General features: G+C 39.2%; 1 protein-coding gene across 4 annotated transcripts in view; it reads left to right on the top strand.

Annotated features, from left to right (window-relative positions):
* The first annotated feature begins 2,915 nt into the window (after positions 1-2,915).
* The window catches only part of ANKS1B (ankyrin repeat and sterile alpha motif domain containing 1B), a 420,219-nt gene continuing 400,547 nt past the window's right edge, over positions 2,916-22,587 (top strand). For all 4 annotated transcript variants that reach the window (XM_064655362.1, XM_064655363.1, XM_064655364.1 and 1 more), the window contains exon 1: positions 2,916-3,049. In XM_064655362.1, the coding sequence (XP_064511432.1) occupies positions 2,916-3,049 (134 nt within the window). The remainder of the gene's footprint in view (positions 3,050-22,587) is intronic.

The following is a 22,587-nucleotide window of genomic DNA, read 5'->3' on the forward strand; positions in this document are numbered from 1 at the left end:
TTTAATCCTTCCATTAAATAGTGCTGCCTACATTCCTTTTTCCTTTTCGCATCGATAGAATAACTGTGTTCTGCTCTATTTGCTAATGAAACTAAATCCTCTGTTTAGCCTTTGCAGTTTTTCATTGGACACTAGGCTGATGAGTTTACTGGGGTATGTTTTGAGCCTCACTACATTCATAAAAATCTTCCTCAATTTGCTGGCTACTGCATGCATCTGCTCCGTTGATATTTCTATCCCGATTCTCCATACTGTTCTTCAACAGCTTTCTGGATGATCTTTTCAGTTAGAGCACAGTCTTGAGATTTTGTTTTCCCCAAGAAGAATTATGTAACATTTATACTGAGTCATATTTGCCATCTGCTGATCCAACCACATCAACAATACAAATTCCTAAAGACCCGAGTCTTTCCTTAGTATCTGCTTCTAAGCTAATTTTTCATAAATGTGCAGGTTTATGCACATACGCCTGCCTTATGATTAGCTCTTCATGGAATACTGGCACCTCTTCAGAGGCTCTCAGCAAACTTGAAGAAATCGGTTCATGCAGAGCACGCATGTCAGAAGGTATTTATCAAGGAATGCATGTGATTGCACACAAAATCAAAAGCAAGTGAGAAATACAGGAAAATTACAGCTACCTTAACAGAGGACATCAAGACGCTTCAGAATGCGGGGGGTTTCTTAGTTTAAGGCTAACTTTTTTGGAACTAGTTAAAGCTCAAGTGGCTGGTAACAAGATACAACCTTTTAGTCAAGTTTTAAATTACTGTTTTCCACTGTGACTCTGCTGTGACAAAGGACTTAAACTATAAATCCTAATTCCTGTGATTATACGTTTGTTTATTTAAACCATAATAAAACATTTGTGATCACAGAATCAGGCCTTAAAATTACTTATGTCAAGTAATTTTATACTTATTTTTTAAGTATATAAATTTATACAATTTATATACTTAAAATTATTTATATCAAACTCTCAATCAGAAAGACTGTACTTATAGAATCTCTCCACCTAATAACTTTATGCATGTGCTCAGTTATGTGTCCTGCTGACAATATCGGAGAAGACATAATTTCATGTCCTGAAAATTCCAAACTATGTAAATTACATTTTGTAGCTAAAATATACTTCACTGTGGACAACTGTACTGGAATGATAGGTCTCCGTAAGGATTTTTTTTTTATCCTTTGTAAGAGAAAATCAGATCCCAGAAAGAAATTTCTACTTATAAGACACTAAAAATTTTTAATTAGCTAATAAAACCACAAAAACATCTGTAGAAGTGTTACTGATAGGGATTAAAACAAATAATTTGTGAAATCAACAAGAATCTTTCCACTGCCTCAAATGTACTGTAGGTCTGTAGTAATAAACACTCTCTAAAAACATAATGTTAAAATCCTTGTTATTTGCCATTGCCGGACTTTACCTCTTGTGAGCACAGTTCATGGGAGAATGCCACTGATGCCAGTGGGGGAACAGTAAGGGATGATAATTTATTTGCCTGTTGTACCTATGGTCCTACCTACTCAAATCACTAAACTGAAACAGGAACCCGGGGCTGTAATTTGGGTTTCATATATGCACAGTGTCAAACGATGCATTTATCGAGGATGTGCCTATGGCTTGGCCAGCACCGAGTATTTTCAGCATATCTTGAAAAAACCCAGTATCCACAAGGAATGATTAATTTTGGTGCCTGGAAAAGTCATACAATTTAAAAGGTCTCTTTTAAAGAGAAACTCCAGAAGGGATGACTGGATCTGACACCAAACATATTCAGTTATACCTCCCGTCCGTGGAAGTACTGAAAAGCCACGATCCTGGCTTGTGGCGGTGCCTGCCCGATTCGCGCCTGACCTCCGCGGGGGCCGGGTTTTCCTTTTTGCCTACATCGTTTCGCTCGAGGAAGCCGGCCGGTGTGTCCGTGCGGAGCGTCCTGCCGCGTCCCCGGATGGGGAGGAATCCTTGCTCGAGCCACCTCCTCGCACACGCACACACACACACACACACACGGACACAGCGCCCTGACCCCACCAACCCCGCCCGCACCTGCCGCCAATTCGGCCCGGGGCGGGTGTCGCTCAGCGCCCGCCCTCCGCCCCCGGGGCTCGTCGGCGAGGCCGCCCCCCATCCTCGCCCCCAGCCATCCTCGGCCCGGCACCGGGTGCCTCCCGTCACCTTCCGCAGCGCGGGGAGGCGCCACCTCCGCAGCGCTGCGCTGCCCCGCCGCCGCCAAGCGCTCGCTGCCGCCGCGGGGGGCGCGGCCGATGCACCTGGCGGGGCGGGCGGCGCTCCCGGCTCCGCAGTGGGGCGCGGGCCGGGCGGGGCCAGCAGGGCGGAGGAGCGGGGCCCGCGGAGCGCCGGGGCCGCCGGAGCGGGCGGAGGGGGCGCCGCGCCCGGGCAGCCACTGGGAGCGCGCCGGGCGCGTCTCCCCAGCAACGGGCCTGGCAAGGCAGGGCTGCGCCTCCTCCCTCCCTCCCTCCGGCCGCCCCTCTCCGCTTCCGTGCGCCCGGCTGCTCGCCCGTCCGGGAGGGTCGTTATCCTCGTCAGCCCGACACGGCACGGCGGCTAACACTGCCCGCTTCCCCCGCCCCATCCTCCGGGCCGGGGCCGTGTGTGCATGGCAGTGTGGGGGAGGTTCTTTATTGGCCTCGTCCTCCTTCCCTCCCTCCCGCCGCCCCCCTTCACCTTCCACACTCCACCCAGAAATGATCCAGTGAAACCAAGAGGAGGTGATTCTCCTCCTCCCTCCTGCTGCTGCTCCTGCTGGTCTGGAAGGGACTGCAGGAATCTCTGCCGTGCTCTGCTCTGAGGCAGGGTCTGGGGAGGGGAGGTCGTTCTGTGGAGGGAGGGGGCCGCTGTGGCCCGGGGTACAGCTCTCTCGCGGGGGGCTGCTTGGTTTCCGACCATGGGGAAGGATCAGGAACTGCTGGAAGCTGCTCGCACTGGGAATGTGGCTCTGGTGGAGAAACTCCTCTCTGGGAGGAAAGGAGGGATCCTTGGCAGTGGATCTGGAGCTATCCCCTTATCCAGCTTACTGAGGTAGGGACATCGTTCCCCATCAGATGCTGGGGATATTAACCTCTTCTTCTGTATCATCATCATCGTTGCCCCTCTCATCTTCATTTCCATTCCCGCATCCTTCATAGTAACAATAAATCGTTCACTTTCTTGCCAAGTACAAGCGTGCCAGTGTTTAAAGTCACAGGCAGTCATTTTCTTAATATAGTGGTACTGAATTTCCTGCCTTCAATGCGTCTGTAAGGTCCATGTGTTCATTCTGTTACTAGCTGTGGTGCAGAACTTATATTTTGACTGCTGTGCTAATATGTACGATGTATTGATTACCTTTCCTTTGATATTTCCATCTTCAAATTGCTCCTTGTAATCACAGATGAAAATGTTTATCACAGACAAGGCATTGCATTGTGGAAGTCTGTGTAAAAAGACGTAGCTTCACCCCATACCCTCACCCATAGTTGCAGCCCTCACTTGCAGAAGAAATTAGGCATGCCATAGTAATGAGCCCACAAAACAAAGGGAATCTCTTTTTTGTGGGAGATAAATCATCAAGGCCGAGGAGATGTAAAACTTATGGAGCAGGTTAGGTAAGAGCAGCATTACTTTCAAGGTACCTGGGTTTAGTGGAGTGAAACTGGGTTACTGGCCATATTGGGTGAAAGGGCTTAACTTTAGTCATTATTAGTCATATCTCAGGCGATCTACAGCATAGCTTTGATGTTAGATTTCATCATGCTCTTAAGTCAGAGCATTGTCACAATCATTTATGACATTTGACTGTATTCAAGCCAGAGAAGGTCTGCAAGACCCAGTCCAGTGCTAGTGTTCAACACTACATTAGGCATAGCAAAAGAAGACAAAATGAACCAAAACACTGTTGACCTAGAACTTGAATAAATTGGAGATTTGGTTTGGTTGTTTATTTGGTAAAGAAAGAAAGGCCTAGTGCAATGGAAATGGATTTAAACAAAAATATATTTATGATTCTATTGCCAGTGCCTTCTTGTCAGTGTTTTTATATTATTTCTGTGTCCCCTGTCAGGGAAAATTTAGTGTTAACTGTCCGAAGTATACCTGTTTAAACTCTATTATAAAGTCTTGCTATTTTAAAGCTGGCTTTAGTGCTGTAAACAACAACAGTTCAGATATTCATACTTTACCAAAGTTCTGTGGTGTCCCAGTTCAATTAGGTGTTGCACCATTGTTGAATTACTAACCCACTGACCAAAATCAAAACACACCATGTGATCGCTTTTTGTACTGTACTCAAATAGGCTGCTGAGCAAGGAGTATGCCAGATAGTTGGCTGAATTTAAAATATGAGTCTTCTTAAAATGTGATACCCGTTTTTCTAAGTACAGAAGTAAGTTCACTTCAGTACAATGACTAGCCATTTATAATCTAGTTCTACTGCATGATTTGTGTAGTGACTCTCTTCAGGGCTGGTGCTTGTGCTGTATTCTTGCTCTGTTACTTTCATGTTGTGTATATCAACAACTTTCATGTTGTGTATATCAAGTTCTGTATATCCAGAGGGAGCGTATTTGCTTGTGCTTTCCTTTCTTTATTAAACAGCAGTGGTTTACATTGTGTATATGGAACACATGAGCCATGTGTTTTGTATATACAGATGGGTCACGACAGTCATTGTTTGTTACTCAGAATTTAAGTATTTTAGGGTGTAAAGTCAACTGGCTTTCCCCGCCACCCCAAAGTGCACTTGGCTTAAAGAGAAGTAAAGCAAAATAAAACATGTACTGTTATATTTATGATATTTCTTACAAATGTTGTAAAGAATGTCTATGGCTTCTGTTAATGTAACTTCAAAAATTAAAAGTGAACTTTTAGCTGTGCTGCATACAGCTGTATGCTGAAGTATTTCTAATTTAGAAAGAATTCAGAATTCAGTAATGGATTGATGCATAAATGTTCACAATGTAATACACTATTCAACATAACGCCTTTGAGAGGGTTCATCAGGAGTGCTCAAAGTAGAAACTACTATGCATTATAGTGTTTTCAAGAAAGAATTGTATGTCCCAGGTATTTTAACATACCTTTTTATTTTGGAGATGTTCCCTGATCTAACTAATGCCATTAATGATGAATTAAGTCCAGAATGACATGCAAGATTAAGGTTGGGTCTGTCTCAGTACCGGACACATGGAAACAAAATGAGGTACTGAAAGAGAATTATACTAACATCTTGATCTTTTTTAGGAAATCAACACTTGCTGAAAATAGTAAAGTTGTAGAAGAGCCATAAATGTAGAGTATAAAAGTTTGCATTTGAGGTTGGAGGGGATCTGAAGAAGAAGATTCTTCAATCTTCTATTGAAGAAGCTTAATAGTAGAGCTAACTGGTATTTTTGCATGCAGTTTATTAGAGTAAAAACTGCTTTTGAAAGTTATAATAAGAAGAAAGCAATAGAAAAAATATAGGAACGTATTTTTCTTCATTTTATGTAATTTTTAGGAGTCATTGTGTTTGATAATATCTCCTGCTCTTTCAGTGGTTGTAATTAATGCTCAGTTTCTAAAATGGTTCTGCAGAACTTTATGTATCCCATCATGGTGAGAAAGGTCCATGTTGCTTTTTCTTTCTCCTTTTAGCAATGCTGTTTCTAGCATTAGGTTGGAAAAGTCCAACTTTTTCAGCATACAAATGGACTTATACTGTGCCTTATACATTGGTCTACATAGTAGTAGTACATTTTCCCTTTGGATTTCTTCAAAGTGCTAGAGGCAATCCAGTTTGTGTGGCTGAACTCTCCATGGCAAGATGCCTTTTTTGGTGGAAACTGGCTTTGCAGTAATGATGTGCCTTGTGAATGAAGTTTAATATTCATGAATTGGCAAATATACATTGATTGTTATCTGAACCAAGGAACAAACTACCTGAGCTCTGGTGACCTATTTACAATTTTATAACAGGTTTTTTTTTTTTGACTTAATATATTTTATGGTCCTTGGGGGGAAAATAGGGCAAACCTTTGTATGGTTCTATAGTTGGACCTATTAATTGATGATAATTGCAGGCTAAATTATCTAATTTTTAAAGGGCTGGTTTCTAACTCCTAAGTCATTATATTAAATTATTACAACAGTTCAGGAAAACAGCTTTGTTCCAGAAGGCTATTTAAACACATGTATAAACGTATGAATGAATTCCTGTGAAGATTTAAACACATGCTTAGAGTATGTGCTAAGAGCATAAAAATGACATATGCTTAATTAAGACATTATATGCACACAGATATCTGCAATAGTCACTATATAATACCTCATGCCCAAATTGATTTATCTAAAACAATGACAACAAATCAATGATGTTTGACTGTGTGGACTCTATAACTTGTTTCAGTTCAGGAGAAGCACTGAAAGGCTCTGGGTCAGTTTGTGCTCCCCTACCTCCATACTTTGTTTTGTAGCATAAAGATTGTGGGTGAATATACTGAAGGTGAATTCCTCAGGTGCAAAAGTCAGCATAAGGCATTGCAACCTCTTAGAGCAAGAAACCTAAGTAAACACTTGGAATAGAGTAATTTAGTTGCTTAAACCTGGGTACTTATTGGTATTTTAGATGCCCATGAGTTTCTGAGGCATGTGATTGGACTGATGGAATTAAACAAAGAGCCACGAACTGTGGAGTTTCATCTAAGTTTCAGGTGTGATACACTAGGACGTCTAAAGCTCTGTTACGTCTGTGTTGCCTACAGTCCCCAACCCCAAACATTAGTGCAGGACTGGGATCTTTTGCTATGAAACAAGAATATTTTGAGATGCCTCATAAAACATTCAGAGTTTAGAAGACTGAAATATAAGTTTATTTTCTCTGTTTCTTCTGGGATTCCACTGTCTGGAACTGTCATACATTGGTATATTAACTATACTTCATATTAAAAAAAGAAGTTTTTTAAGTTTAGAATTAGGGGGTTTTTTTTAGATTGCAAAGAGAACTTTCACAGATTTTTGCACAATTTCACTGGCTTTTATATTATTTCAATGTAAACACAAAAACTTGACAGTAAAATCCCACAGTCCCTCTAACAGAATGTATCATTCAATTCTTGTATCCCAAATTCTTAAATGCACATTAAAGGATTTAACACATAAAAAGAGTAAAATGTTTCTAACAAGCCTGGTATTTTTGATTTACTTAATTTGATTACCTGTGTATACATAACATGTTTTTATTGACCAACTAGTTTTTCATTGTTGGATAGAGACAGGTTTCATTTCTTTCAGTGTTATTAGGAAAAATAACTTTGAAGGTTTTAATGTCTCTCAGAGACCTTATCTCATTTTGCCACGTGCAGTCATGTACATACCTCTTTACCCTATTAATATGTTACAAGCTAAAGACTGGATAGTTCTTGACTAGATGCTAATATTTAGTCTTTATAAACTGTACATGTTAAAAGAGCTTTGGATTTTTAACAGGACTGTGGGATTGAATATTAATTAATGTGCACTGGCACACATAGTAGGGGAGGTTGAATTGGCCCTTTTTTGCTCTTTGTTGGCTGCTGCCATTACACAGCATGGGAAGGCGGAGCACCCAGCCTGGAGCTGGTTTTTTCCTTTTCTACATTTGGCAGACTGTGGCAGGGAATGGCTCCGTTCTTTGCTTAGCCTTACTTAGTGCAGCTACACTATGTGTAGGCCTGGCCCAAGTTATTTCTCCTCAAAAGTATAAGAAACGCGGCAAGCAGATTGTCAGTCTGCGAGTCGCAATCTGTTTCCTCATCTGTTTCTCAGAGCAATGTCTTGCTTGTAGCAAAGCCACAGTTTAGCCTGATGGCCCCAGTGCACACTGAAAACCACACAGATCCTCTTCTGTCCTTGTGCAGAGCCTTCTGATTCATTCAGCTTTCTTTGCGAAAAGAGATCACTCTTGGATGTGGCTTGTAGAGCAAAAAGTATTTAAAATGTTGGAATACTTTATGAAGCTTTACTTAACAGTTTTAAGAAGTTTTTTTCATGTTATAATTTAAATAGCAAACGGGTCACCTTATCAACAAAATTAAGGCAACTAGTTCTGTTCTTCATTACAAATAGCATTGTTTAAAGTAAGGGAAACTTTCTTAGGTTGATTTTATAAGGAGATTGTATTATGTGAGACTTGAAGTAGCAGGATTCTGGGCTCACGTAATTCCGAGGTCACTTGTTTCTATATTAGAAGGTATTTATTTTCAGACAACCAGCACAGATAATAAAACAGAAAGTATTTGTTACATAGTTCAGTGGGGCATCTGGTTAGTCTATTTCAGGTAGTCTATTTCTAATTTTAGTTACACTACTTTTAATTAATAGATTGAGAGGTTTGTAGTGATGTCCTAAGCAGAGGCCAGCGTTCCCAGATTCCCCAATTAACCTTCTTTAGAGTGGGAAACTTAAGTTTTTTGGAGACATGTTTAATTTTTCTTCCTTTTGTCTTTGAAATTATGGAATGCAAATTAATGGTCAGGACAACACTTAGTTTATGCTGTTTGGTATTAGTGATAGTTAATTGCTGCCTTTGCTCTGCATGTTTGCCCTTTCAAATGTATGAACTTCTCTTAACCTTCATTTTGTTATTTTCTACTTTTCTTAGACTTATTTTTATTCTCATTTTCGATAAATGCTTTCAATCAAAGTTAAGACAACATTTTATGTATGGAATTCCTTAGATTTCTTTGCAAGTTTGAAATATTTACAATATGTAAAGGTAGCAATATAGCAGAGTCTGGGACATCTGGTAGATTAAGGGCAAGGCAATTTGCAAAGTCTGTGTAGTGAATTATCCCTAGGAGTTGAGTGTGATGCTGGATTCACAGTTCTGCAGTTAATCTCTATGGATAAACTTCTCATTTCCTACTCCAGAACTTTTTTCCTGAGTATTGTTCAAGTGTATGCTCTATTAATTTTCTAATATGTTAGAGTAAATGCAAAGTATGACCAGCAAGAACGCTAGATCTAGGCTAAAATCTTCCAAGCTCATGTTTATCTGCCCATACATAGGATCAAGATATGGTAACAGCACTGGGAGGACTGCTGGAGTTTATGATGGAGTCAGGCAGACTAGTATGAGAAATTTTACAAACACGTTAAAAGGAGAAGGTAAGGAAAAGCCTTCAGGAAGCTGAAGTGTCTGTAACTTAAAACATTTCTTTTAGAATTCTTAGCCACTACATGACTACTGTCTAACTCCACAGAGGACCCTATAAATGCATTGTGATCACCACCTTCTTTTCCCTCTTGTCTAACATTTCTGATTTTAGTAGTTCAGTAATTCAATAGAATTAATGCTGCTTTATATATCTTAAAATTTACATATATTACTGGTTTTAAGTGGTAATGTTATAGCAGAACTAAGGGGAAATAAATAAAATGGAGAATGATGTTATCTGAAAGGTCTGCTATCTTGTGAAGGTTGAAAACGTTATGAAGAGCAAATATGGATGCTTTTAGGACAAGCATTTTCATAGTCAGTGCACTAGTGATCCGGAACATAGCCACGTTTTTAAAAATTTACAGTAGATTCTTTTATTTGCCTCATTTTCAGTTTATATGGGCATTCATGGATGAACTGTTAAGGAACGCTTAGAGCTCTTGGCTGTTTCCTTATTGTCATGATGTAGGCACTAGTTGAAGCATCCTATAAACTACTTTAATTTATGCTACTGGTATATAAACCCTAAGGGACAGTGTAATGTAGAGTGCAGTTACAGTCCCTTTCCTTTAGCAAGCTTAGCCTGCTCATCTGGAGAGGTGACCTATACAAGAGTTTCACAGCTGGAATTCCCTTCTGCCAAGGAATTTCTCTGCTGGCCACTTCCAATCAGACTACACATCCTAATCCTATACTGATACTTCAAGGTAAAATATTTTGACAGCTTTTAATGTTAAATATGTAAGGCATAGTAAGTAGTGTTAATTTCTGCCTACTGATATGACATTTTCATGTACATGGACCCTTTTGGGAAATAGGGAATAGAATTTTTTTTGAACCTTATAGCCTTGGTGGGAAGACTTTTTTAATTTTAATTACTTTTTCCTGATGACAGTATTTTCAGCTCTCAAGGATTCTGCCTCTTGACCTAACTTCAACTCTCAAGGATTCTGCTTTGGGTTTTTTTGGTGGTAAACTTGGACTTGCCAGGTTCTTGAGCCTGCTAGGAAAATTTGTGTGGCAATGAAACATTGCCCAGTGTAGAGGAAGATTAGGGGAACACTTAAATTCGAGGGGCCAATGTTACTGTGAGGCCACTGTCAATTTTTGGAAGATCATGTCAAACATGACAAGTTTCTGATGACTGAAAAAGGAAAACATGATGCCCATGTGTAGTGGGTTTCTGTGGCTGGGTTTTGGTAGCAGGGTGGGGGCCTACAGGGGTGGCTTCTGTTAGAAGCTGCTAGAAGCTTCCCCTGTTCCATGGAGCCAATGCCAGCCAGCTCCAGGACGGGCTTCCTGCTGCTGGCTGAGGCTGAGCCAATCAGGAGCAATAGTAATGCCTCTGTGATAACATATTTAAGAAAAGAAGATTGTTGCGCAGAAGAAATTCCAGCCAGGGAAGAGCAGAGTGAGAACATGGGAATAACAACATAGACACCAAGGTCAGTGCAGAAGGAGGAGCAGGAGGTGCTCCAGGCACGGGAGCTGTGGCCCCAGCAGCCCGTGGTGCAGACCATGGTGGAGCAACTGTGCCCCTGCAGCCCATGGAGGACCATTGGGGTGCAGAGACCCACCTGCAGCCCATGGAGGAGCCCATGCTGGAGCAGGTGGATGCATGAAGGAGGCTGTGACCCCGTGGGAGGCCCAGGATGGAGTGGGGTCCTGCTGGAGACCTGCAGCCTGTGGAGAGGGAAGCCCATACTGGAGCAGGTTTTTCCCAGGTAGGACTTGTGGCCCCTGTGGGGGACCCACGTTGGTACAGCTCATTCATGAAGAACTGCACCCCATGGAGGAGTGACCCACGGGACAGCAGTTTGGGAAGAACTGCTGCCTGAGGGACGGACTCATGCTGGAGAGGTCCATAAAGGACTGTCTCCCATGGGAGGGACCCCACGGGAGCAGGGGAAGGACTCCTCTCCCTGAGAAGTGACAGAAACAACAACTGACCTGGTATCTGGCCAGGGTCAGCCCACTACACCATGTTCAGAAAGAGCATAAGGAACGTTTTGGTGTCATCATGCTCATCCTAGGGAAAGTTACGGAGCATATCATCATGGATGGAATTTTTGCTTGCATGAAAGATAAGAATGCGATTTGGAACAGCCAGTGTGGATTTACTAATCTTAAATCATGCCTGATCAACTTTAATTGCTTTCTACAGTGAGGTAATTGCCGCTGTGGACAAGGGGAAAACTGTGAATGGTGTTTTACTTTAGAGCAGTCTCAGTCAAAATGGTGAACTATGGACTGAATAAGAGGATGATAAGATGGGTTGAAACCTGGCTGGATTGCATGGCTGTGAGGGGTTGTGATGAACAGTACAAAACCCAACCGTTGGTGTATACTAGAGGGTTTTCTCAGGGCCAGTATTGACTGTAATGTATCAAGTATAGCAGGTTTGTAGATGACACCAAATTGTTGTGAAACAATTCATATGAAGAATTGCTGCAGTCCATAAGGAGGGACAGGCTGGAAAAATGGCCTCATTGGAGCCTCATGAAATTCAGCCAAAGATGTCGTGTAGCCTTTCAGCAGGAAGTGAATAACCACTTGCACCACCACAGACCCTTATGCTGGAGTTGGACAATTTTTTGTGTATTACTTCTTTTTTTGATGTGTTTGCCATTACAAAACCACAAATATCACATTTAGTCTTTGAGTTTACACATCAGTAACTCCTTTCTCCTATAAGAATGATGTGATTGGTGCGTGGATTTTCTCTTAATCCTTTGTAGCCTGGACAAGTGCTGAAATAGGTTAAGTTGTAAAGTATTCATGTTGTCATAGTATGTGAAGTGTCCAGGAAATAGATGCCTTTTGGAGAAGGTAAAAAAAAAAAGGAGTTTTATAAATCAGAATTGGGAATATCTTTTGGACTAGGTATTTTCCCTCTGCATATTGCTGAATTTCAAACCTTCATGATCATAGAATCATAGAATCAGCTGGGTTGGAAAGGACCTCTGAGGTCATCAAGTCCAACCCTTGATCCACTACCGTGGCAGTTACTATACCATGGCACTAAGTGCCACATCCAGTCTCATCTTAAAAACCTCCAGGGATGGAGAATCCACCACTTCCCTGGGCAGCCCGTTCCAATGCCTGATTACCCTTTCTGTAAAGAATTTCTTCCTAATATCTAACCTAAACCTCCCCTGTATAACTTTCTAGTGTCGTTTTTACTGGTAGTTCTGAGAATTAACTCTTGAGTTTCGTGTTTACTTACTGACTTGTCAGGGTCATTGTTTTCTATTTTTAGGTGTCACTAGATATGAATAGTGGATCTCTATATCTAGGTTATTTCTGCAAATTAACCTCCCCAACATATTAGTATTAGCAGTTCGACCCCATAATCTCAATTACGTCGTTGGTAAGGTTTCCTAAGAACATAATTTACACTTATTTTTAGTTTTCAGTTTTCTCGAGTAATTATTTATCCACTTCCGTATCCTCCTTGTCATGTGCATAGTTAATTTGTCAGAATAGGCTCATAAGTGATTTGCAATCACTCTCCTTCCTGTTTTGTGCACATTTGTTACAGAGCAGTATCTTGTATAACCGAGTGGAAATGATCTGCCAGGGATCTTATCACAGAATGTGCACAAGTAACATTTCAGAGAACGAAGTATTTAATTTGTGGAAATAAAGCATACAGCATGTAGTATATGTATATGTTGCAAATCCTGTTATTTGCCTCTCGCGACAGTTAAATCTATCCCCTCTATTTTTACTTTCATGTAGTCTATGTAAGTCTTGATTTCAGAGGCATAGGAGTCATGACATAAGCAGAAAATGAAGCCTCTAAAAGTATGGAATAGGCATGTGTTCTGTGTGAGGAGATGTGGGTAGAAGATGGGTGGAGCAAGAGAAATCTGAATCGAGGTATTTGGAGTGTTTTGGCAAGTAGGCTGTATATAAAAGTCTGAAAAGGCTGGAACGCTAGAAATAGTTGGTAAAGGAAATGGATATAAGTATTGAGACTAGGAATAAGAGCTGAGACTGATTGACCAGGGAGGTTAGCACTGCTGAGGAGAGTGAGGCAAGTTCAGGAGACGAGCTACAACAAACAAGACAGAATAAAGACAAATTCATTCAGCAGAATAAAGAGAACATGTATGTGCACTGAAATATAGTTTTCATTCAAAGCCTGACATTTTTGTATTTCCTTGCTATAACAAATATTTGTGAAATGCATTTGCAAACTGTCATTTTCTTTTAGTGTTAAAATAAACCGCTATAATAGTGGTTAATAAAGTGCCACTAGTCATTCCATTAGTTTAAGATGACACTACATGGTGAAATTTCAGGAGTTCTAGTTTGCTTTTTTGTTAGTTATGAAAATAAGGTTGCCAGTGCAGTTTTTATGTAGCCCCTTGAACGTAGGCATTGCGTGTTTTTTTTAATGACACAGTCCTGTAGTCTTTTTTTCCACAAGACTTCTACCTCAGTTGCGGCCCAGGGTATACAGTGCTCATTAAATAAGCAGTTATTCAGCGCTTTTTACTTACTATTTAATATTTAGCCCTGAGCCTTCTTTACTGCACACAATTCAAACTCTTTTCTGGAAAAAGAATGATTAATTTTTCTCCTGGGCTTTTTTTTTTGGTGGTGTTTGTCACTATGGTATCTGACTGCTTCACAGCATTAATGAGTTTACTGTCCCAGTACTTCTGTGACTGGGTAGGGGTTTTTAATATCTCACTTCACAAGTGCTGACTGAAGCACAGTTAGATAATGACAAGTATACACTGACTTGGTGTTTCTATCTGGTGACTTCATTTTTCACAGTATTAATATAGTTAATGTAAAATCACAGGAGTGACTCTTCTTGATCAGAAAGAATATCTGTCTAGCAAAGTACTCTTCTCCAGTTTTGACTCGGAGTTAAGAGCCTGATCTTAGAAGAATATAATAGCAAAACAAGCATATAGTAAGTAACACTTTCTCTAATGTACTCTCACAGCTTTTAACAACTTACAGCAGCTCTCCAAGACAGATGTATTGTCTTTGTATTTAATACCTCTGGTGGATTTTTCTTCCATGCGTTTGTTCAATTGGTCTTTGAAGTAATGCAAATGTTTAGCATTAATAGCATCTCACAGCACGGGTTTCACTTCTTAATGAAGTATTATTTGAAGAACATTCTCTATAAATTAAGTAGCATTTTATACATTTAAATTTATAAAAATCTGTTCAGATGTTCAGAGATTTGTTTCTGAAGTACAGACATGGATAGAATTCAGTTCTGTGGTGCAGCATTACACTGCTGTTTAATCGATTTAGTAAATACCACTGCACCTTTTAATACCTTTGATTTTCAAAAAGAATAGAGTTCTTATTCTATCATCCCCATTCTAGGGGATAGGCCTTCAACTGTTCCAAGATCAGCATTCATTGCACAATAATAGGAAATCATGTGATTAATAAGGCTAATTCATCTTTGTAAAAAGGATGACTTAGCATCTGAACTTTAATCCTTACCTTTGCAATCTCAACACTTTTTAATACACTTTCCTATATATAGTTTTGTATGTATTTCCACAGAATTTTTTTTTTCCACAGAAAAATACATTTCTTTTGAGAATGTAAACTACCTGTATGGTGGTGAACAGAACATAAAGAATTTGGAGATGCCTCTAAGAACTTTTAATTAATTCAACTCCCGATGTGTATCTAATATCCTTATTAAAAATTATGTAGAATTTGAGGTGCCGGAGGATATTTTTTTCTTTTTTTTTCTTTTCAGCAAGTAATGATATGAATTTGAACAAGATTCCCATTACATTACCTGAAACAGCAAAGATGAGGCAAGAAAAATCAAACTTTAATTGTTGAAAGTAATGTGTGAAGATGAAATGAAACAGCCATGTGTAGGGGAAGGATGTTATTTTCCTCTCTTCTCTTGTGGGAAGAAGTTATTGTGGAAAGAGCAAGGTCATTACCCAGTGATAAGATGTTTCCTCCTATGCTCTAGAAAAATAGTTTGAGGCATAAATGGGATGTGTATCATTTCCCACTTAAACTGGTGAACTGGAATTAATGAGTTACTTCAGGAGTAAATGCAGCCAGTCCTGGTCCAACAGTACCATGCTCTGTTTAACTGAAACAGAGAAGCTTCAGCGTTGAGCCTTTATGTCTCTGTCATTCAAGGAAGAAACAGTTACATAGGTATAAATGGCATAAAAAGAGTAAAAGCAACAGAAATCTTGTCATGTGTCTGCAGTGCAGGAATAGTTCTTGCTATGACATGAACTGTTGCAACATTTGCTTCTCCTTGTCTTGCCTTAAACCCCACCTGATTGTAACAGGGCACAGACTGAGGAGATAAGTTTTGGGAAAAGCAAGTGAGGTTGCTAAGAAATGTCTGCTTTTTAAAATGCCAAGGGAGCATCCTCCTTGTTAGGCTGCCTACTTCAGTAGAAAACCTTCAGGGAATAAATCAGCTAATTATGATGGTGGTAAAAGACAAACAGAGCTTTCTTTCTCTTCTCTCAGTAACTAAATATTGTTACCATAGAATTTTTTCTCATCATCATCCCTACTTTTTCTAGTATAACTGTGATAGCCAGCTTGAAAAGGGGGAAAAAGTTAGGATGTGAAGAATCCAGAGGTTGCTTATGCCAGCCTTGAAAAAGAACCTTGCTGCAGATACTCACCCTAAGGCCAGGGAGTCCAGTATGGGGGAAAAAAAAAAATATCTAAGTTAATGCTTTTGGAGAATACAGAAGGCACTAGGTTTGAAAATAGCATGGAAAAAATTGGACGTAATCAGAGCAGAATTCACTGGGTAGCTTGAAAGAACAGACATATAGTGCTGGACAAAAGTGTAAGATCAGGGATTTTTGAGCGTAAGACTGATTTGCAAAGTGGGGCATGATAATTTCTGGACAGAGAGGTAGAGATCCACTTTCAGAACCTTCCTCAAAGACTGAAGAAAACTAAGTAGTGGCAAATAAATTTATTTAGAGAATGATAAGAAAATACATGGAATAGTTGGATGTTGTCTGGTCTTTGCCCAAGAGACCTATACCGCATGGAATAGCTACTTGGGAAAATGCCAAAACCAAAACCACTATCTCTGAAAAAAAGCTGAAGGAAGGAGCTGAGTCCTGTTGTGGTACTTCTGTTTAAATGTGTTCTTGGGTTAAAAACAACTCAGGAGAGAATGAGAAAGCAGGCCTCGGGGATGGATACGTTTTAAAGGATTGAGCCAGAATGTCTAGACTTCTTTCAAAGAAAGTACTACTCGGGTAGTCTTCATAGAACCTAATTACCCAATCTCCTTTGAAAATAGGATTTTCTTAAATGACATGGTATGTCACCATTTCTGGGTGTGACAATTCCTAAAGAATAATTAAGAACAATTATTGCAGAAGGTCAGCTCCTAATACCCTTCTCACTTGTGAATGGCTGTGGCATTGTCAGCAGTTTCAGCAGCTGTCATGCAGAATGCATTGTTGCAGTCTTCTGGGATTCTTGGAAAAGTCCAGAATACAGTTGAGATCTTCCTGAGGAAAATAAAGCTTTTGGTAAAATTGAAAATTCATTATATTCCTGAAAAGTTGGATCTTTGGGGATTTCCTTTCTCAGCTCCATTGAAAGAAATCTGTATACCAGATTCACTTCAGAGTATTGCACTACCAAACTTACTAGGCATCAGATGAACCTCAGATAAAGCATATGAAACTCTGCAAAAGATTGCTTTATTTTCTAACTAAAGGCAGATGATACCGTTCAAAGCAGTTAAATTGACACTCACATAGAGTGTTTTGAGGAACTATTTTAAATGAAAGCAGATTTATCAGAGCACCAAAGAAGGCTGTCCTGACTGTGTTAGCACTGCTCAGCGCATACTTCTAATCATCTGCAGTTTTAGTCACATGGCCTAATATTCAGATCATCACAGGTAAACCCACTATAGCTTTGGTGACAAATCTCTTTCCCTTTGCAACTCCATCAGGGCACATTATTACACATCCACACATACAAAACTCGACAATAATATGAATGATTAAAACGGTTGCTTTTCATTTAAAGTTGTTATTTAAACCACTTTTCATTAATATATGAAGAATTTCTTTCTTTCCAAAGGTGCTTTGGGTTTAGTTTTCATGGGCATTTTGCAAAGAGTTTTTAGCTAGATTTGAAAATGCTGAGAAACCTGGTAACAAGCACAAGAGTAAGATTAGTGATTTGAAACACACCTTAAAAATTGTCAGAAAAGGAAATAATGGCCTGACTTTAATGTCTCATTTGAAGTATGATACGTCTCTTAATTTGGTATTGCATTGCTGTGCTGAAGTTGGCTGTATGTAATACAGTATCTGATTTTTTCCATCATATTCAAGTGGTGGTTTGTTTTTTGAGCAGATATTTTGGTCACTAAGCATATGCTCTGAATAGCAATTACAGTATCCAAAGAAAGCTTTGCCTGTATCCCTTCAAATGGATTTTCAGGCTTAAACTGTGATCGTTTGTGTTTAACATAACAGCTGAAGACTTGCACACCTAAACGTTAGTTCGCATTCCCACTGAAGAAAATGTATTTTGGCTACCAGCAATGTCTTCTGTAACTGGACACTGAACATATTAACGGTACCATGTAACTGAGTGTTACTGCACTAAATATGACACATCTCAAATTCTGTTAGTGCTCTGATCATTAGATTCTCTTTTCCATTTGAAACACTATCAAGTTGTGTTTATGTGTTTCACTGTTGATCAATAGCGAGCTAGCCTATCAATTTCTCAGTAGGTCAGTATTTTCCACTACAGCTTAAAAACTTAAATATAAATAACTGCTTACCTTATCTTCCCACTTTTTTTTCTGTTGAGGGATGTTACTTAAATACTGATGTGACAGGCCTGGGTATCACCATCCTCCAGAAAATAATGCAAGTGGGAGAAAACATACTGAAGAAATATTGCAAATAAATTTGAGTGGTGTTTTGCCTATAGAGGAAACCTTGAAAAATCTTGAAAAGAGCTCAGTCACAGTTAGGTAGTTATGTGTCCATTTTATAGAGCAATGCTTCAGTGAAAACAGCCAAGTTCCTTTCCCTAGGGGCACACATTCTCAAATGATACAATGACGGTGAAGGTACATGTTCTCTTCCCCTCCAATGATTTTTTTTTTCCAGAAAGTAGAGGTGTTGGTTTGTATGTCTGTAGTTGTGCATGAATGTTTGACATAGCTGTGAAGAGGAGCTAGTCCTACTGAATCAGGTAGTAAAATTAAAGTGGATAATTTTTTTCTTATTTTTTTCTTTTTTAAAAAAGCCAGATTTAACGAAGAAATACCAGCTTTTCCCCTCGAACTGCACTAGTTTTTACGATAGTTGTAGTGATCTAAGTTTCTGAGCATAGAAATGGCATGGAGTGTAACAGAGTCTGAAAAAGTAGTTAAGCTGATAACTGTGTCACTCACCTCTGATGTGGAGACTCAGGTTCAAGTCTCTGCTCTGTCATTATCCCAAGAGAGTTCTGTAATCACTGTTTTACCCAATATACACTTTTCCCTGGTCTAAAGATTGTATATAGTTACATAAAAATATTGAAATAGATTAAAGATATTAAAACCAAAACATACAAGTGATATTGGTCAGGACACTTGCTTGGAAAACAGAACAATGGTGCAGGCTTACTTTAATTTTAATCTTCCCAGCAGTGTTGAGTTTCACATTCTATTCTTTCCTGTTTGAAAAAAGTGGACACAAAAAAGTAGACACTTCAGAATGATTCTTGGTTTAAGTTTCACATAGGAAAGTGGAATTATCAGAAGCTCAAAATTTGGAAGTCAAATACTTTACTGGATTCTAAAGGCAATATGTTGGAAAGTAAGGGAGTGTTCTGTTTGTACTGTATTGAATCCTTTCTAAACCACACTTCTCAACTCCGTTATTTTTGTGTGACATTGTGAAATGTGTTAGAGCATTGATCATAGCTTCAGAATTGTTAACACTATTTGAACTGGCCTTGCAGTTTTCTCTTTGACATGGACTTCGAAGTACAGAACTTTGAACTTCTCAGAGTATTATAACTATATTTTTAGAGACTTAGCAAGAACTATGCAGTTATTCATGTATTGATTGTAGGTTTGATTTGTTTAGGCACTTAAAAAGATTTAAAACTGTTCCCTTTTTAGATGGGTATCATCAGTCCATTCTTGTCTGTGGTGAAGTTTTATATTTGTGCAATAATTTTCACCTGCTGAAGTAATTACTATTCATATATGACTTCTAGCTAAACTGTTGTAGAAAAATACATTCACTAAAGTATTACATTACCGAAATATATCCATTTGGAACATAGAGGTCTCTCTTTAATATCTCCTTTTCTTTCATTCCCTTTCCTCCCATCTCTTTCCCTTAGTTTCACTGCCCACCTGTTCTCCCACTCTGTGCCCCTCTCTGCCTCTCTCTCCTCCGTCACTCTCTCTCCAATTAATCTACCTTTCCATTTGTCCTCTCTCACCATGTCTCCCCAACCCCCTCCACCCCACCCGTCTCTCTCTTCTCTCTCTCCACCAGTTTAAATCATAAAGAGAATCACCTGAAACGAAATAATACAAGAAGAAAAATCAGGAAGCATTGCCTGTTGGGCTTCCATAGTTAGAGGGAAGGATATAGTGACAAAGTAGTCTGAAAAGAGAGAAAGTGATGTCTTTGTTTAGGAAAAAAATTGGTGTTTCTCCCTGAGCCTGAGGCAATGGGAAGTATGATTAGACTAAAACAGGACAAGTCACACATAATCCCATCCAAAATTAAAAAGGAAAAGAGTGAAATAGAGCAGACAAGTTTAACTTAGAATATGGAAATCTGCTCTTCTATGAACTGAGACTTACCATAATAAGAATAGCAAATATCCTAAAGAATTGTTGGAGTATTTGACTTATACATAAGTTCATGAAGAAATAAAAGCCTGTAGAGAAACACCTTATAGGAGCATGAAGTACTTCAGGCAGTTGAGAAGGGAGCTTAAGATGAGAATGTCTGATATATTTTCACAGATAATTTAGATGACGATGAAAAGATAAAAAAGTGTGACTAGGGATTCCTGGCAGTAAAGAAAGAAGTTTTAGGTTCACACACATTTAATTGATTTTGGTGATATTACTAGATTATGTTGGATGGGCCTTCCTTTAAAATGTGTTGTAAACAAAACGATTTAACTCTCAAGTGCTTCAGATTTACAATGGGTCTGCTTTGGAATAAGCATGAAGAATGAGATAATTAAAGTAATGATTTTTATGGAAAAGTACAGTGACTGACTGGTTTTGTGGTTTATAAAAATCTGGAGAGATTTTGGAGATGATTTTGTTAGTTAAAACATAGGCATGAATAAACATATTCTATTAAGAGGAGATACAAAAAGAAGATATGGAAGGGAAGTAATTTACAGTCAGTTTGCAATTGTCTTGAGGTAGTTCACGTGAAAAAGGTGGGTGAAAAAGCTGTCTTGCAGAGATGGAGGTCATGTACTGCAGTCCACTTCATAATCCTATTTTTCTCCTTAAAGATCTTATGTCTAGGCACAGAGCCATAGAAGTGGAAAGAGCAGATTTAGGGTCTCTTAGACCTAGAAGACTTAGAAAGCATGGTGAGGTAACATTCAGCAGTGTTATCTCGGATGACATTATCTGTGTCAAGATCAACAGAGCCAGCTAATAATCTATACATGGTTCTGTTTAGATTCACATAACATGGAGTAATGACACAGAGCAAGCTTGAGTCTAGCGGGACTTCGTAGCTCAGATTCAGTGTCATGCCAATGTGGCTACAATTCTTCCAGACTTCAGCTGGCTTGGAGCATTATAAATGCATGCAGTAGGCTAAGAAGCACTGTTAGATCCAAACTGGCTTTTGCAGACAGCCCTATGTCTCTGTACCCATATTTGTGTGCAGATAGTCTGCCCATGAACTGGGGCGTGTGGGATGCACGCTGATGGCATGTCGTATATATCAATGAATGTTGCACATTATCACATGACATTCTTCAGATAAAATTCACTCCTCTTTAATCATATGAGATGGATGATGCTCCCTTAGTTAGTTGTTATTTAGTATTTTATTTTCTCATTGTTAGTATGAGCTAATGCCTTTGTAGCAGTGCTTGCATGTGTTTTTTTAAAGAGAATTCTTTTTCTCACATATTTCACGGCAGAGTTTTGCAAATATAATGTATTTATTTTCAAAAACAACCTTGTTTGATGGCAGGGTATTATTACTCAATTTTACAAATATATATGTGAAGCCATGAGACATTAAGGTCAACATTATTGAGTCATTTTAGATGCCTGGTGCAAAACACCTAAAACCTGATTTCCAATTTTGCAGCATATTTGTCATCACAAACCATTTGAAAGTGCAAAGCACGATTTCCCCTGACTACCAGGGCAACTGCAAATAGTGCTTTTACAGTTAAAACTCAGGATATGAAATGAGCACCCTGAAAGTTACATGCTCAATGATCATTCTTGCAAAGTTAGATTTAAGAGACTTTCTTCTTGTCAAAAAAAGTCTGTGGTATGAAAAGTCTACGTCTCTAGGGCAAACATTGCACTACCCTGCATATGGATTTCTTCTTTTTCTCCTTACAGTCATCTAGTTAATTCAGAATATATTTCCCTTTCTGTTTAACTTTACATTTAGCAGGCTCTGTTGGTACAGAATCATGACCTACCTTTAGAGTAGGTTACAGAGACAGGTTGAGGCAGGTTTCCTGAGGAAACAAAAATACATGCATAATCAGGAATTGAATTAAGATAATAAAGTTTTATTTGTGCTATTTCTTGACTTTTCAGTGTGACTTGTCATAATATTTTTATATAATTATATCTCTGCAATTTCCTTTTTCTTTCTCATTTTTCAGAATGAACTGATAAATTAGCAATTCCATTATGTTTGTGGTATCAACACCCAGATACATTAGGCCTTTGCAATTTTTGCATCCCAGCTGACCAGCTGCATGGTAGCAACTTCTAGGGCTAAGACCCTAAGTATTCATGACCAAAGAAGTCAGCTTTTAGGCCTGATCAAGCCTGTAAGTCACTAACTGGATGAACCTGATGTAGGTCAATAAGAGGTGGCACTTCAAGATGTGCTGCCTGGAACTCTGTGTGCTTTACTAGAATGCTTGGTAGGAGTAGCCAGTGGTGATATGAATTATTATTTTGTTGAAAGTGTTGCTCACATTTGCCCAGTTATCATGGGATTCACTTTAGGAAAATGTGTTCTAACAAATGTTTCTGGTCGCTAGATGAAAGTTCAACTCTTCTAGTCTGTCTAGCTGTCTTCCTAGCTTCAGCCTTTATTCCAAATACCTTGTGTGTCTTTGTGTCCTTTCACATCTCTTAGTCTTACCCTTGGAGGCTAATGCCTCTAGTCTTTTTACTCAGCTATTTTAA

The sequence above is a fragment of the Pseudopipra pipra genome, chromosome 5 (genome assembly GCF_036250125.1).
Source record: "Pseudopipra pipra isolate bDixPip1 chromosome 5, bDixPip1.hap1, whole genome shotgun sequence".
Lineage (NCBI taxonomy): Eukaryota > Metazoa > Chordata > Aves > Passeriformes > Pipridae > Pseudopipra > Pseudopipra pipra.